Source organism: Alexandromys fortis, unplaced genomic scaffold (genome assembly GCF_014885135.2).
Source record: "Alexandromys fortis isolate MF-2015 unplaced genomic scaffold, M_Fortis_MF-2015_v1.1 scaffold_32, whole genome shotgun sequence".
NCBI lineage: Eukaryota > Metazoa > Chordata > Mammalia > Rodentia > Cricetidae > Alexandromys > Alexandromys fortis.
The window spans coordinates 7,582,128-7,599,071 of record NW_026067938.1 but is presented as its reverse complement, the minus strand read 5'-3'; the positions used below and the strand labels follow the sequence as shown (position 1 = coordinate 7,599,071).

General features: G+C 42.1%; 1 protein-coding gene across 2 annotated transcripts in view; it reads right to left on the bottom strand.

The window, feature by feature from the left end:
- Snx25 (sorting nexin 25) overlaps nt 1-16,944 on the bottom strand; it is a 101,689-nt gene that overhangs the window by 73,615 nt on the left and 11,130 nt on the right. For both annotated transcript variants that reach the window (XM_050147246.1, XM_050147245.1), the window contains exon 2: nt 1,315-1,399. In XM_050147246.1, coding sequence (XP_050003203.1) covers nt 1,315-1,399 — 85 coding nt within the window. The remainder of the gene's footprint in view (nt 1-1,314; nt 1,400-16,944) is intronic.

The window sequence follows — 16,944 nt, the reverse complement described above, 5'->3', positions numbered from 1 at the left end:
AACAGCTGTAACTCCAGCCCCAGGAGCTCCTATGCCCTCTTCTGGTCTCCCTGGGCTCTAGACACACATGTGGTGCACATACAAACATGTGGACCTTCACATGCAAGCACATAAAATCAAAGTAAATATTTTTTAAGTTGGTGTGGGATCACCAAAATGGTGTGGTGATTAAAATCACTTGCTGTACATGTCAGACAACCTGAATCCAATCTCCAGGGTCATGGTAGAAAGAAATGATTGACTCCTAAAAGTTGTGCTCTGGCCTCCACGAGCATGGCACGGCACATGTGCATCTGCGCTTACACACAAGACATGCACACACATATGTAAAAATAAAATTCTTTTTAAGACTATTTTGTTCTGAGACAGAATCTTACTATGTAGACCTGCCTGCCGCTGCCTCTCAAACACTAGGGTTAAAAGCATGCCACACCAGGCCCAGCAAAACCATGAGGTTTTGAGTAAGAAAAGTCAAATTTTATATCCAAAAAAATTTATAAAAGTAGTTTATATTAATCATTAATAGAATTATAGATTAAATTATAATCTATAAAATTCTAATAGTCAAAATTTTCATACTATTTCTCTGCTTTTGTAATCCTCGTCTTCAAATTTAAACACACTGATTTTTGTGAACTATGCCAAGAAAAAATACTTACTTGTGCATTATTTAATTCAGTCCCCTGTTAGCTATTTAATAGCATGCAAACTGTGGAAACTTCAGATTTTTTTCCCTGTATAATAATTGAAATCAATATATTTACAAATCTTACCTTAATAACCTTAATTTGGTCTTCAAAATGTGCTGCATCCTTAAACACTAATATTTAGAAACTTGCTCACTCCTACACTTCAGGGATATAACCACAGTGTACCTTGCCATTGCTCCTCAGCCCTCTTCTTCAAACCCTTGCATGTTCTCCACTCTTCTGTGAGGCTATCACTCATCTGCTTGAAGTGATGTGGCCACAAGTGCAGAGAGTCCACTCCCCCCAACACACATCCTCCAGCAGTATCTACAATCAAATGTTTCCTGAAACCTATTTTAAGGAATAGGGAGCAGGTCTGCAGTCCATGTTGTAGATAAATCTCTCCTAGCCTGGTTAGTTTCGTGAAGTCTGGAAATTTCTACTCTATAAATGTTCAAACCACTTCCATTTATCCAAAACACAGATGCACCCAATCTTCAAACACGAACTCATGAAAATTCCTAGTGCTGTAGGAAGGACAGATAAACCGGAGATAGCAAATACCCTTTGAGAACAGCGAGGGATCGCTTATCATAGTAATCCCGTGAGCCCAGTCCATCCTCACCATCTTTCAGAGCTCGGTCAATACTGTGAGAAATGACCACTCTTCTGCCCTGAGCTGTCTCCTGTGGGTTTCCACAAGCAGGGCTCTGAAATGAGAGGGAGAGAAGAAAAGAGATCACTGAATGAATGAACTACATATAATGATAAAACCAAGATGAAGATTCAGAGGTCATGGCCTTACTCTGGAAAAGTAAACAAATGTTCAATGTTAATTAAGAAATGTTTAGAAAAGGGAGAATAAAATATTATAATATTGGAAATAGAAGGAAAATAAAAAACCAGATAATTTATGAAAATTAAAAACATAACAAAGGGGCTGGAGAAATGGCTCAGTGGTTAAGAGCACTGACTGCTCTTCCAAAGGTCCTGAGTTCAATTCCCTGCAACCACATGGTGGCTCACAACCTTCTGTAATGAGGTCTGGTGCCCTCTTCTGGCCAGCAGGCATACATGCAGACAGAATATTGTATACATAATAAATAAATAAATAAATAAATAAATAAATAAATAAATAAATAAATAAATAAATATTTTTAAAAAATGACAAAGATTTTAAGTCAATGAGGGAAAAGATAACACTATTTGTCCCCATCAGGGTTTCCATTGCTGTGATAAACACCAGAACCACAATCAGCTTGGGGAGGAAAGGGTTATTTCCTCTGGCAACTCTCAGGTCATTGTCTATCACTGAAGATGTGAGGGCAGGAGCTCAAGGCAGGAACCTGGAGACAGACACTGATGCAGAGGCCATGGAGCACTGCTAACTGGCTTGCTCTTCACCTTGCTTTTCTTATACAACCCAGGACCACACGCTCAGGGTGGCACCACCCACAGGGGGGTGGATCCTCCCAAATCAATCATTAATCAAGAAAATTTCCTATAGACTTGCTTACAGACACTCTGACGGAGGCATTTTCTCAGGAAAGGTTCCCTTTTCCCAGATGACTCTAGCCTGTGTCAGCTGATATAAAAACTAGCCAGAACACGATTCGATAAATGACACTGGGATAGTTCTGTATTCACAGGTAGGGGAGCTGACAATCATACTTTATTTATAACTGCAAACTGACTGGGGAGTTAAATGTTTCCTTAAACTAAAACACTAATTAGAAAATTTGGAATCAGATGTTTATAATCACGAGATGGAAAAGGCCTCTACAATAAGGCACATAATCCAAAAGTTATACAGGAAGACAAAAAGAAAACAAAGCATGAATTTAAAATAGAAAACTATTGTTTGACAAAAGACAGTATAAACAATACAGGTAATGTTCTAGGACAGTGTTCGCAATCTTCCCAACACTGCGACCCTTGGTACAGTTCCTCATGTTGGGGTAAACCCCAACTATAAAATTACTTCGTCAATACTTCAAAACTGTAATCTTGGTACTGTTATGAATCATAATGTAAATAACTGATATGCAAGATATCTGATATGCTGCCCATAGGTTGAGAACCACTGGTCTAGAATATCTCAACATATGTAACAAAGGACTATCGATTTATATACATATATTATATAAAATATAATATATATTATACATACACCCCTATTTACCAAACACACATACTATATGATCCTTTCATTAGGAAAATACACAATGAAGCAATTATATACCTCAGACTGCAAAACTCAGAATACCCCTTTTGGCTAATCTATGATAAAATATTTGTTTTCATACATTGTTGGGAGAGCGTCTATTTCTCCATGCTTTGAAAAAGGAAACTGTATTAGCAACATTAAAATTTTAAATGGATTGTCTTTGAATCCAGCAACTCTACTCCTAAGGGGGCCTAACCACTGACATGATCATCACCGTCATCCAACAAACACAGCTGCAGAGAATTAGAGAGTCAACCAGGAGTAGAGAATGCCTATGCTGGACTAGTCTCCTGCTGTCTTTGGGAGGGGAGCCAAGAGTTATCATCCTCTTCATTCCCTAAAGAGAGCTAAAATCCACAGCCTTAACATTTCGTACTTTCTAATACATATATTTGAAAGTAATATAATAATAATAATTATAAATGCACATGTGTGTTGTACTATGAAAGGACATGTTACGAACTCAACACACAGCATTTAGCAGATTCTCAAGGCATTAGAAAAATTACGCTCATATAGAGACAAACATTTGATATGAAAAAGGTAAAATGCGCTTCCAACCATTTCAAACTTTTTTGTCTTTAGTAACTATATCACATTACAAGGTTAAGATTCATTCTAATTTTCAAAGTTTTATAATTTCTCAAATATGGGTACAAAACCTTCAGTGACCAACAGTGGTCAGATGGTAGAAGGAAAACCAAGGACTGGAGAGATGTCTCAGGGCTCAAGAACATTGGCTGCTCTTGCAGAGGACCCAGGTTGGATTCCGGCGCCACATGGCAGGCAGCTCATCACTATCTGTAACTCCAGTTTCAGGAGCTCCAACCCCCTCTGCTGTTCTCAGTGGGCCCCAGGCACGCACGAGGTGCACAGCCATACATGTAGACAAAACACTCACACATACAAAATAAAATAATAAAAATTTTAAAGTTGTTAAAATTAAAAGAAAAAAGCTAAGCACTTCGTTGAAATCCCTCACGCAGCTCACACAGTCCTCCCCTCCGATAGTGCCCATGGTTTCTCTCCCCAGTCCTTAACAGTTTCCATTCTGAGAACCAAGTTCAGGAAAATCTCAACTAAATGCATGCCTTTGGTTTTCTTCATCTGACCACAGCTGCTCACCAAAATTTCTGAACCTGTAATTAGGAAACCATGTTTAAGGGCTTGGGGGAGGGGAGCCTGAGCTGAGACACCACGTGGTTCCAAACTTGTGCATAGCACTATGGGGAGGCAGTGAAACCTTCAGCAGGTAGGAAATAAAAGAACCAAGTGAAAGAAGGTTAGGAGAATGTCTCCCTCGCTGTGGATCTGCTATCTTGTTTTGATTTTGGTTACTGAATATATGTTTTATTGAATATATGTTTTGGTTATTGAATATATGGGGTTCTGCTCTGTTCTTGGTTACTAAGAATACTTTTGGGGTTCTGTTGTTCTTAGTTTTGGTTATTTATAGTACATTTGGGGTTCTATTATTTGGGTTTTGGTTTTGTTTATTGAGCATGTGTTTGAAGTTCTGTTGTTGATTTTGGTTTTTGTTATTAGGATAGGCTTGGGGTTCTGCTGATTTAGTTTGGGTTTTGGTTACTGAGAATACAGTTAGGGTTCTCTTGTTTTTGGCTTTGATTATTGAGTATATAGTTGGGGTTCTGTTGTTTTGGTTTTGGCTCCTGAGGATACATTTGGGGAGAGGTGGTTTGTTTTGAGACAGGGTCTCACTGTGTAGCCCAGGCTAGCCTCTATCCTCCTGTTTCCCTCTTTCCTTCTTTTATAGATTTGAAAAGCAGCAACTCCCAAAGGCTAGCCTACCAAAGACCTGTTCTTGAAGACAAATGCTAATGTCTGTTCTATGGGCACACACTTGTTCCTCAGACAACACACCTTTCTCCACAATCACTTTCCTACAGTGCTGGTTTGGGAAGAGATAAAAGACAGGCACGCACCCCTGCGGTCACAAAAGATACTGGTAAAAACTCTAGCATCCAGTCTGGACATGGCCCTCCCTATGGAGTGTGATCTCTCTGCTTCTGCTTTACTGTTCTAGTACATACATACATCACAATATTCATTCATAAGAGCTGCTGGTGAGCCAGACCACGATTACTAAAAAAATACATTTAATATTTAATAAAAATAAATGAAACCTATCTCCATATTAAAATTTAAAACAAAAAAATTTAAAACTACATCAAACTAACGAAGGTCATTTTTAATTACACAGTTCTTTAGAAGGAAAAAGTTAGAGATCTCAGTATATAACTACACATTTGAAAAAGAATGTTTTCCAAAGCCAGGCCAATTCCTAAAAGCTTTTCTCTGGGATGCGTTAGCAGATCTGCAGAATCAAGAACAGACAGCACAGCAAAGCATTAATGCTTCCCTGAGTACAGAACAGCTTCTCAGGCCACAGCCATGGTGCACTCAAACTGTCTGTATGCCAAAGCCAGAGATGCCCTCTAAAGATAAAACTCCCAGAGAAACCTTGCAGAGAAACTTGGGCGCTCTGACACCATTAGTCACTAGACAGCCAGGAGCTGTCTGAAATGCAGCCTACACAAACTGGTAAGGTGGCAATGCTCTCCGGGTGGATGCCCAGCCCATCATGACCTAATTTGCCTCTTGCCCATTACATGCACTGTTCTAGTAAACAAACGTCTCACACAGGTGCTTGTCAATGTGTTACAGTTGATGTTGAAAGGGGAAACAACCGGACATGGAGGCACATGACTAAACCCTGGTGTGTTGAAAGACTGTAATTTAACAGTCATCCTTGGCTACATCCCTGGTTTGAAGTCAGCCTGAGCTACATTAAGCCCCGTACAGAGGGGAAGGGGAAAGAAGGGAGCAGAAGGGAGAGAAAGGAAGAAAAGATTATATAGATTTCAGGGGTTATGGGTATAATTTTCTGTGAAGTTCCAGAAATGGTAATATACCTTAAACAAATAAATACAATCCGGCAGCCGTCATCATTACCCACACAGTGTCGCAGGTTGTCTTTCCACGGGCCCTGAGCATCTGGTAATCTTCGGGGACCCCATAACTTTCTCACGGTTAAACTATGTTATTCTCAAAACTCTACCTCTTTCAAAATGATCATATTCTGTCTTGGCCTCAAAAAGTAATTTATTCAAAACCAAAGAAATGAAGAAACCATGAGTATCTTCCCTGGGAAGGAACTTGAAAGGCCATGGCATTAGGTGAAGACTGGTAGAGACAGGAACGGTTCCCACTGGACACGCTGGGCAGCCATGTCAGAGCTGGTGCGGCACAGCAGGGCAGGGGACACAGCTCCACAGCTAGGTCTGGCTCTGCTGTCACTAATGCCACTGCCTGGGCCCAGACACTTCCTCTTTTTAAGGGTCTTATTGTTCCTTCACTTTAAATATAATTGGTACAGGGGTTCCAGAGACAGAAAAACACAGCATTGGCCAAGAAATTACTATAAATAGCGAAACGGGTTATGCTTGTCATTGTGCTAGAGGTATTGTTTTTTGTTGTTTTGTTTGGTCTCAACAATAAATGGAAATCAATAATTTTTAGGTATCTCCATCTAATTCATTGTTACTCCAAACACTGTTGGCTTACACTGCACCAAACTGAACCAGATTTAATCCACGGACGTCATGTCCATAACTGTCGCCACACCAAGTTCCTGGCAGAACGCCTCACACGCAAATGCACAGTTCAGCTGTGAGCACTAACACAACACGGAATGTTACCAACTTCCAAGAAAACAGGCTGGAGCCAGGGAGGGTGGCATATACCTTTAATCACAGAATTCTGGAGGCAGAAGCAGAGGAGTCTCTGAGTTCAAGGCCAGTCTGGTCTGCATGGTGAGTTCAAGGCTGGCCAGAGAGACCTGTCTCAAGGAAAGGAAGAGAGGGAGAAGAAAGAAACCTGACTGGGTTGCATGGCTTGCTAGCAGACAGATTCCAAAGGACCACAGATGATGAGAATGAGAGCAACAAAAAGGAGCGGAAAGCTGGGCAACCAGAATGAGGCCACGGACCCACCACTTGTGCTATTTTTGCCCTTGTGGCCAGCTACCATCTACAGAGAGGAAAGTACACGCTTCCTGAAGCGGGTCTACTGCTTCTGTTTCTTTACACTTCTATGACTGAAGCCTGCAGGCCACATCTGCTTTTACAAAGGCCAGTTTGGCTAAGCTGGTCCATGCTCTGCTGTGTGTCAGTGTGAGCTTGCTTTCCTTAGTATCAAAAAAAAAAAACTGTCAAAACATAAGCTAAGTGATTATCTCTTTTGGGAATTTTGTATTGATAGAAAGTGGTGGTATGTGCCAGGCAGTGGTGGCACACGCCTTTAATCCCAGCACTTGGGAGACAGAGTCAGGTGGATTTCTGTGAATTCAAGGCCAGTTTGGTCTACAAGAGCAAGTTCCAGGGCAGGCTTCAAAGCTACAGAGAAATCCTGTCTCAAATAAACAAAAACAACAACAACAAAAAAGAAAGTGGTGGCATTTGTAAAATCTCCTCCCCTTTTATTGAGTTTTAAGATTTATTATTTGTTTATTGATACACGGTCTCACTGTGTAGCCCTAGCTGGCCTTTAACTCAAAGAGATCCACCTGCCACTAAATTTATTTTTAAACTGGTAACATATGAACATAAAAGCTGTATATATTAGGGGTACTGTGTGCTATTTCCACGCTTGCACATACACTGAACGATCTCTTATCACGCCAGCCCTCTCACAACTTAAGTCACTAGGACAGAACCTTGTGTAAGAGTCTTGCTCTACAGCCCTGGTGGGCCTGGAACTCAAGACTTTCCTCCTCAGCCTTCCAGGTGCTGGGATTACAGATGTGTACCCCTTGTCCAGGTGTCTAGGTGACAATCTTTGAAAATCCAGTTGTGGTGGGAGAGAGGTGGCTCAGGGGTTAAGAGGACTTGCTGCTTCTGCAGAAGTCCAAAGTTTAATACCCAGCATTCATATCAGGTGGCATAAAACTAAGTCTAACACTAGCTCCAGAGAATCTGAAGGCTTCTCCAATACCTGCATGCACACGCACATACACACATACACACTCAAAAACCAAACAAAAAAATGTATGAATAATCCTTTTTTTCTAAACTGGGTAAAGTGCTGCAGTCTTGTGGTCCTGGCTACTTGCTTGTTGGAGACCAGAACGTGAGGCCAGTCTCCACAACACACACCCATCTGAAGGGGAAGGGAAAATCTTCCTTCTGGTTATGAGTGTCCTGTGCACAGTCACTGGACTACGGCACAATAACAGCACACCACATTCCCCGTCTTAAACAAGCTTAATTTCTATCTGAATTGCAAGAATTCATCTTTGAAATGAAATCTACGAATCTCTTATATTGACACTTTTCTAGATTTTAAACAGGCTATAACTTTCTCAAATGTTATCATCAGCTACGTAAGTTGTAGAGACACATCCTTCAATGTATTACAGATGTAAAGAAGTGAACTGAGCCATAATCCCATCATCCAGAGGTGTTTTGGTCTATTTCTTGTAGTCAGTGTGCCCAACATTTCGAGGCTATAATTATGGGCAGGTTACTTCTCTGTACCTCAGTTTCCTTATTTGTAAAACATAACAACAGTATCTGACTTAGGGTTAATATGAGCATCAACAGAAAGAACGCACACAAATACAACAGCAACTAAAAGGCACATGAGTTATAAACCAGCACTGGTCCTCTTTCTATGTACACACTGTATGACAGCACAGAGGCAGAGGCCAGCATTGCAAGTCTTCTTCAGTTGCTCTTACTTGATTTTGGCAGACAAGGTCTCCCATTGAACCTTGGAGCTTGCCTAATCTAAGAAAATAATAAATATTACCACAAATGCAAAATTTCTTTACATTACTCAATACTGATAGATTTTTAAAGGAAGCTAATAAAACTTAGAATGTTTGTTTGTTTGTTTGTTTGTTTGTTTTTTGTTTTTCAAGACAGAATTTCTCTGTGTAGCCCTAACTGTCCAGGAACTTACTTGCTCTGTAGGCCAGGCTGGCCTCAAACTCATAGAGATCCACCTGCGTCTGCCTCCCAAGTGCTGGGATTAAAAGCATGTGCCACAGTGACAGGAACATGGGGTGGGAAGGACACAAGGAAGAAAGCAGGACACCTCCAGGAACAGGGAGAAAGAAGGACCAGACTCTGCCCTGCAGCCTCCAGTGACATCGACCCGGCTCTAACCTCAGCTTTACCCCAGTGGCACCAATCTCAGAACCACAGGAAAATAAGCGTAGATTGTTTTAAATGAGCAAACATTTTGGTAAAGTTGTTTTTAGCAATCATAAGACACTAATACAGAAGTGTCTACTTCAGGGGATAATTGGTAGAAAACTAAAACTAGGGGAAGTGAGCTTGTAGAGTAAGGAGGGAGGAAGACGGCCAAGGAACCCTCCAGGTCAACTTTGCCTTAATTAGAGTGGCACCCGTTTCTAAAGATGACAAACAAGACATCCAGCATGATCTCCTCATTGAAAAACCATGCCCAGTAACCAACAAAGTGTCCCTGTAACAAAGTACTTCTTGATATTTTTCAGTAAGACACATTTTTATTATTAATGTCTTGAATGGAGATTATAAATAGTAAACTTTTTGCTTGCTTTAAAAAAAAAAAAAAGCATGTGCCACCATTGCCCAGTTGAATATTTTCCAATGTATTTGAAAAAAATCAGACTTCCGTGGTGGTAATGTTTTATTTCTTACACACCAATCTGAAGGGCTTTAAAACACATACACACACACACACACACACACACACACACACACACTGAGACAAATTCAAGTTCACTGTTTGCAAACACAAATTACAACATGCACTTGAAAACACATAGACAAATAGTAACATAAAATGGATAGAAATGGAAGGATATGGAGCGAAGAGTGGAGCTGGAGAAAGGCATCAAAAAGTAAACTAACAGGCCTGGCGGTGGTGGCGCACGCCTTTAATCCCAGCACTTGGGAGGCAGAGGCAGGCGGATCTCTGTGAGTTCAAGACCAGCCTGGTCTACAAGAGCTAGTTCCAGGACAGGCTCCAAAACCACAGAGAAACCCTGTCTTGAAAAAACAANAAAAAAAAAAAAAAAAAAAGTAAACTAACACTGGAAAACGTAGCTAAAATCTCTGACATGAGCATTTTGCATTCCTGAAAAGATTTACGTGATAAGAATTCTGGGCGAGTGTGTTACTTAGTTCTACTACATGACATTCGCGTCATTGGAGCTAATTCAGCCAGTCTCGGGTTTCCACGATGTGAATCACATTTCCATCAATTTGCTCAATCATCTAATGATCACCGAGGACTCACTCTATCTGCTTGGCACTTAGCTGGCCACTGGACAGACAACAGCAAACAAATTGTATTTTCTGTGCTCGTGGGACTTAATCTATTCTTGATGGGCACTAATAACCAAGTAGCTAATCAGCCATTGAACTACAGGAGTGTGCTCAAGAATCCAATGTTCTTCCTATTCTAGAAGCCTCCCTCCACTTTACTCTCCATCCCTCCCTTCAGTCATGGAAGGAGGCCACTCAAACACGTTATGAGTCTCTAAGAGCATTCCATAAGAATTCGAGATTCATACATAATTTCATTTCCTAAGAGACAACACTGAACCTAAATGATAACCAACCTAGTCTCCCCTGCTTCAGGGCTTGTATATAATCCAACAACTAGATGAATCACACAGGACTGCTTGTTTTCCAAGGTTTAATACTCCATTTTTTTTCATAAAATGCCATAATACTATTTCATTAATTGGCTGGCTAGATTTTAAATAAAAACTGATGATAAAATAATTGTATATAGTTAGAAAATCACATTGGTTGTGTGATTCGGTGAAACCTGTTATTTCACAGCTCCTCAGGAACATAAACTGAGCTCTACATACAGCAGCCCTGATCACACACGTGTATAAAACACTAAGGGTAAAATCGAAAGCACAGTTCAACTGAATCTACTCACAGAGTGTGTTGAGTCCTTCCTAAGGGCAGCCTAAAGCTAGCCATAACACTGTCTCTTCCCTTCCTATCTAAAATCAATGTGCTGGAATTTAATGACTAAATATTCCACATGAGCAGATCTGCCTCGACCAGACAGAGGGCTAAGAAAACTGCACTAAGCCAGTTGTGGTGGCACATGTCTTTAATCCCAGCACTCGGGAGGCAGAGGCAGGTGGATCTCTATGAGTTCGAGGCCAGCCTGGTCTACAAAGCAGGTTCCAGGACAGCCAGGGCTGTTACACAAAGAAACCCTGTCTCAAAAACAGAAAGAGAGAGAGGGAGCTGCAGGCACCCACATGGGCATCGTATCAACACAAAGGTGACTGTGACATTCCTTTTCCTTCATCCACAATGACATCTGGAAGCCCCTCTCTACAACTTGAACACATTTAATTTTCCAAATACATTTGGGAAGTTCTCTGAAGACAGTTTTATAGACCCTTCTGTGTATCTGCTGGCCTGGAACTCACCATAGCTCAGGCTGACATTGACACATTGAACCTCCCATGCAATCAGATATGGACTACCACATCTAAGTTTCTTTCTTTCTTCCTTCCTTCCTTCCTTCCTTCCTTCCTTCCTTCCTTCCTTCCTTTCTGTTATTCTTAAAAAACGATTCCCGCGGTGGGTTGGCGGAGCCCGCCATGAGAAAGCGGCTACAGGAGGGCACGCTTCCTTGGCCCACCGGTGGCGGCAGGTAACAGACACGTAAACACAGGTAATAGCCATAAGTATTTATTAAGGAAGAGGGAGAAAGAAAGACAGAGAAAAGAGATAAAAGGAGAGAGGAGAGATAGAAGAGAGAGACAGAGAAAACGCGTGCGCACGCCAAGGAAGCAGAAAGAGAGGAAGGGTCCCAAGATGGCGATGGGTGGGTCAGAGGTTATGGGAGTGGGCGTGGCTAGGGCAGGAACCAAAAGAATAACACTTTCTTTCTTTTTTTTTGCTTGGTTTTTGAAACAGATATTTTTTGTGTAGCTCTGGCTGTCCTGGAACTCATTATGTAGACAAGGCTAGAACTCAAACTCACAGAGATCTACCTACCTCTGCCTCCTGAGTGCTGGGATTAAAGACAACACTATCTGGCTGGAATAGTATTTTTAACAATAATTTCTAAATAAATTCTGGGATCCCTGGCCCCCACTTTGAGAAACACTGCTAAATAGTCCAGAAAAGAATCTGAAATTTAACTGTGAAACAAGGACTCCATACAAACAGAGAGATTCAGCTACGGGGCGGAGATGCCGCTCAGCTGGGCACAAGCTTCCCTGTGAACAAGAGCTCCTGAAGAGAAGCTGTGGCCGGCTGTGAACGAAACTGAATCTGTCTGACTGGCAGAGACTGACTAGAACTTCGGTACTGTGGAGAGGTTGGGACGCTGCAGGTCCAGAGGCTAATTCCCTTATCTTGGGTTAGTTCTGGCCCTCTGAAACAGCCACTCCTTGCCTACCTCTGTACTGGGACTAACGTCTTGTGAGGATAGATAAACAAACCTTTCGCAATCTGTCAACTCAGGAGAACACAGGAGGCCACTAATCCAAAGACTAAGAATGTCATCAGACAAACCAGACAGCGAATACCGCGGCACCTCAATTCCAGCCCTGCGGAGGCAGGAGGATCTAGGAGTTCAAGGCCAGTCTGGTTTATGGAGTTTCAAGACAGTGGGAGCTACACAGAGAAAACCTGTCTTGGAAAAAAAAAAAGCAAGAGATATTAGCTCAATGAATGAGTTAGTTTTGAATGAATACAGTGCCTATAATGTTTCACACTACATAGGGAAGGTGAATCAATCATTCCTGAACCTTTAACATGGCTAAAACAGACCCCTAAGTGTATACACAAACTAAGCATATACTCAGCCCAACCACTTCAGAAATTTCTGTAGAATAATCCTTTTATACACTGTGAAGATATTTTACTCTCATTGGTTTAATAAAGCGCCAACTGGCCAATAGCTAGGCAGAAAGAGGTAGGCAGGAGAACCAGAGACTGAAAGAATGCTAGGAAGGAGGGAGGAGTCACGGTGCTGAAAAAAAGCACCACCACGTGGTCATGTGGTAGAACATAGATAAGAAATATGGTTTAATGTAAATTGAAAGAGCTAGTTAGTAACAAGCCTAAGCTATCAGCTAAGTATAAACAGCTTGTTTGTTTCCTGGCCGCCCAGCCTGAACAATCACACAAAACTATTATTAATTACGACACTGCTTGGCCCATTAGCTCAGGCTTCTTATCAACTAACTCTTAAGAACTTAAATTAACCCATTTCTATTAATCTATGTATTGGCACAAGGCTTTGGCTTACTGATAAAGGTCTGGCATCTGTCTCCTTCCACAGCTACATGGCTTCTCTTTGACTCTGCCTTCTCTCTCTCTCTCTATATATTCCAGCCTGGCTATATTCTGCCCTGTTATAGTCCAAAGAGGTTTCTTTGTTAACCAATGGTAATGAAACATATTCATAGCATGATGGAGGAAGGTCATTGGCTAATAAAGAAACTGCCTTGGCCCATTTTATTGGTAGGCGGAGTAAACAGAACAGGATGTTGGGAGAAAGAAGCTGAGTCAGAGGGTCGCCATGATTCTCCCACTCCAGACAGACGCAGGTTAAGATCTTCTCTGGTAAGCCACCTCGTGGGCTACACAGATTATTAGAAATGGGTTAGATCGATATGTAAGAGCTAGCCAATAAGAGGCTATAGATAACAGGCCAGGCAGTGTTTAAAAGAATACAGTTTCCATGTAATTATTTCAGGCATAAGCTAGCCATGCGGGCGGCCGGGTGCCGGGGACGCAGCCTCGCCGCTCCTAACACTACAATAGCATACAGAGGGGAATCCCACATCAGCTGAGCATTTATAATTAATAATAAGTTTCTGTATGATTATTTGGGAGTGGGCTAGCAAGACAGAAAACCCTGCCTATAAGAAATCAATATGGAAATTCCTTAAACACTAAAAAGAGACCTACTATAGCACTCCTGGGTGTTTATCCGAGAGCAATGAGGTCAGCATACAAAGTAGAGATTGCACACCGTGTTTACTGTATTCACAATAGCACCAGCCTAGGTTTTGTCATTGGACAATGGATAAGGAAAATGTGACATATACACAATGGAATAAAATCATATCATTTTCAGGAAAATAGACAGAACTGGAAATCATGTTAAATTAGCCAGACATCAAAAGTATTATATGATTTCCCTCACATGTGGAAATTAGAAAGATTTTGTTTTAATGACCTTAAAGTTGAAGAGGGACTATTGGAGAAAAGGAGGAACTGGAGAGGAAGGAAGGGAGAGCAACAGATCAAAGTATGATATTGATACATAAGGAAAGTGAAGCCACCAACTTGTAGAATTCAAATGCTTTCATAATTATAGAACTGTACTCCTGTAAAGCAGAAAAATAACTCCCCCGACCTAACTTTGATTGCATCTAACCTTGGAAATTGTTCCAGACTATTAGAAAATCCCTGAATGGCCAGTGTATAGCCAGAGGTGGCTTCAGACAAAGTAGTTAGCAACCTCCCCTAGACCAACCTGAACCTCTTCATTCCCTAGATCTCACAATATGCAAGGCAATCTTCCCTGATAACATTTAATTTTTTCCACATTTATTCATTTGTGTGTGTGTGGCGGTCAGAGGACAATTTGCAAGAGTTGGTTCTCTTTGTCTACCATGTGGGTTCTTAGGAGCAAACTCATGTCCCCAGGCTTGATGGCCAGCACCTTACTCACCACACTATCTCCTCAGCCACCTTCCTGACATTTTACCTCAGCCTTGATGGCCAGCACCTTACTCACCACACCATTTCCTCAGTCACTTTCCTGACATTTTACCAGAGAATTTTGAGAAGCAATCCATTCAATCACAAGAGAAATAAGATGAACCATATGAACACTGGGCCAGATCACACCTCACAGTGTCCTGACCGTCTCTATTCCAATGGTGATGGGGAACCTCTGTCAGCCAATGATCTTTAAGAGGTTAAACCAGGTTAGGGCGTGACCTTTTGGGTACCCAAAGAAAACCGCCGGCCTGCCCAGGACCCGCTCTCCTCACCCCTCAACACAACAATTCTTGTGTCAAGCCCCCTCTACTCAGTCACCCCTTCCCATTGTCACTCAGAAGGCTCTGATGACAGGGCACAAGCACAGTCCTATTGATTCTTTTCTCTAGAGTTCTCAGATTCTTCCTGCTCTTAGCACCTCTTTAGGCTTAGATGATATCTAAGTGACTACCAAATACTCTTGTCTAATCTGTCATACCATGCAAAGCTTAGAGCCACCCACCATTCATCAACTTGGTCGTGTTTGGGAAGACATTAACCCATTTAAACCTGCTTTCTGATTCATCAAGTGGAATAATAGTGAAAGTCTCGTAACTGAGAGGAGTAGATGAGTATTTCATATAATGCTTAGTAGACAGGAAGCACTCAATAAGTGTTTTTGCTGTTATTTCATCCACTTCCAAATCTTCTACCACTTCTTCTTAAAATCACCTTTTTAAAAGTACCTTATACAAAATGTCATCTTCCTCACCTTCAACAATTAGTTTTGCCTCCCACTTACCAAGATACGTGAAGTATCTCCCTGGTGCTTCCATTTCGCCCCCTCCCTCACCCCACGAGTCCCAAGCCTGATTCCTTCCACGCATGTCTTCCTGGTGCTGCTCTACCAAGCAGACTGCATGTCCGAGATTTTCAGACCCTTCCTCTGCACTCTGAATCTTTAACTCAGAAATATGTGCCTGTTCCTCCTCTAACAGGGACGGCAGAGGCTGGAGCACTGGCTCAGCAGTGCAGAGCACTTGTTCTTACAGAGGACCACAGTTCAATCCCCAGCACCCACATGCCCAGATGGCCCGCTCACCACGGTCCATAACTTCCGTTCCAGGGGATCCAATAGCCTCTTCTGGGCTCGGAGAGTAGCAGACACACATGGGTCCCCAGACATACATGTAGGCAAAACACCCAAACACATAAAGTAAATAAATCTAAAAACATTTTTAAGTGGCTACAAATTCCCTGACGCACGACAACGCTCTCCTGCAAAGCTGCCTTTCCTCCCTCCCTCCCTCCTCAGCCAGCTTCTACACTGTGTGCCCCACAATCTCTATACTTGCCAAGCCCCACTCCTCAACCTGAAGGCCTTTTCTCCCTCCCAGGCTCCCTTTGCCTCTTTACCTAAAGCCCCATATAAACACCGGCATCTACTGGATGCCTACCACATCCATCAAGTTGCGGAGTACAGAGGCCACCCTTCCTGGATGTCTGCAATTGACGCGATTGGCTGTTCACTCTTAGGTTTCCTCTCCCGAGTTTCTGCCCATTCCTCTCACTCTTCAGTAGACTGTTCCTCCTTTGCTCGCCCAGCTCCCTTCTACACAACCACTACCAACCCCTCTCCCAACAAATGCACTTGTTCAACCCTCATCTCACCCTCAAACTGCACATCTGCATACATGATTTCAAGTAGAACACATCCACATCCACAGGTATGTCAAACTACTCAAGACCAAAGCTTTTGCAGTCTTACCTCTCCCATGGCAAACCTACACAAATGACATCTGTATCCAGTCAATCACAAAGGATGAAAGCTAGACAGCCCCTCTCCTCCCCTTAGTAAAGGTTTACTAGGCAGAAATGAAGAGCACAAATAAAACTGACTAGATAGAAGGAAGATTGGGTCTGCACATTCATCCAGCTGAACTAAATGCATTAAAAACGGGAGGAAGGCCTACTGAGGTTCACACACGTATGCCACATGAGGATAAAACCAGGAACGGCAGGTGATGTAAGTGCTGGGAGAGTGACCAGAGGTATGACACTAGCCACGAGACACTTCCGGGTGAGGTGAAATGTCCATTGTTTTAATGCCTCGGTCTCCTTCCTGAGATCGTCCCAAGCCAGTCAGAAATCCTAGATGCCTCACCAGAAGTTTGTTGGGAATGGGAACTGGTCCAAACATGACCAATTAGATGTGAGGAAAACATTGCCAGGAGCATCTCTAGGAACTGTCTTG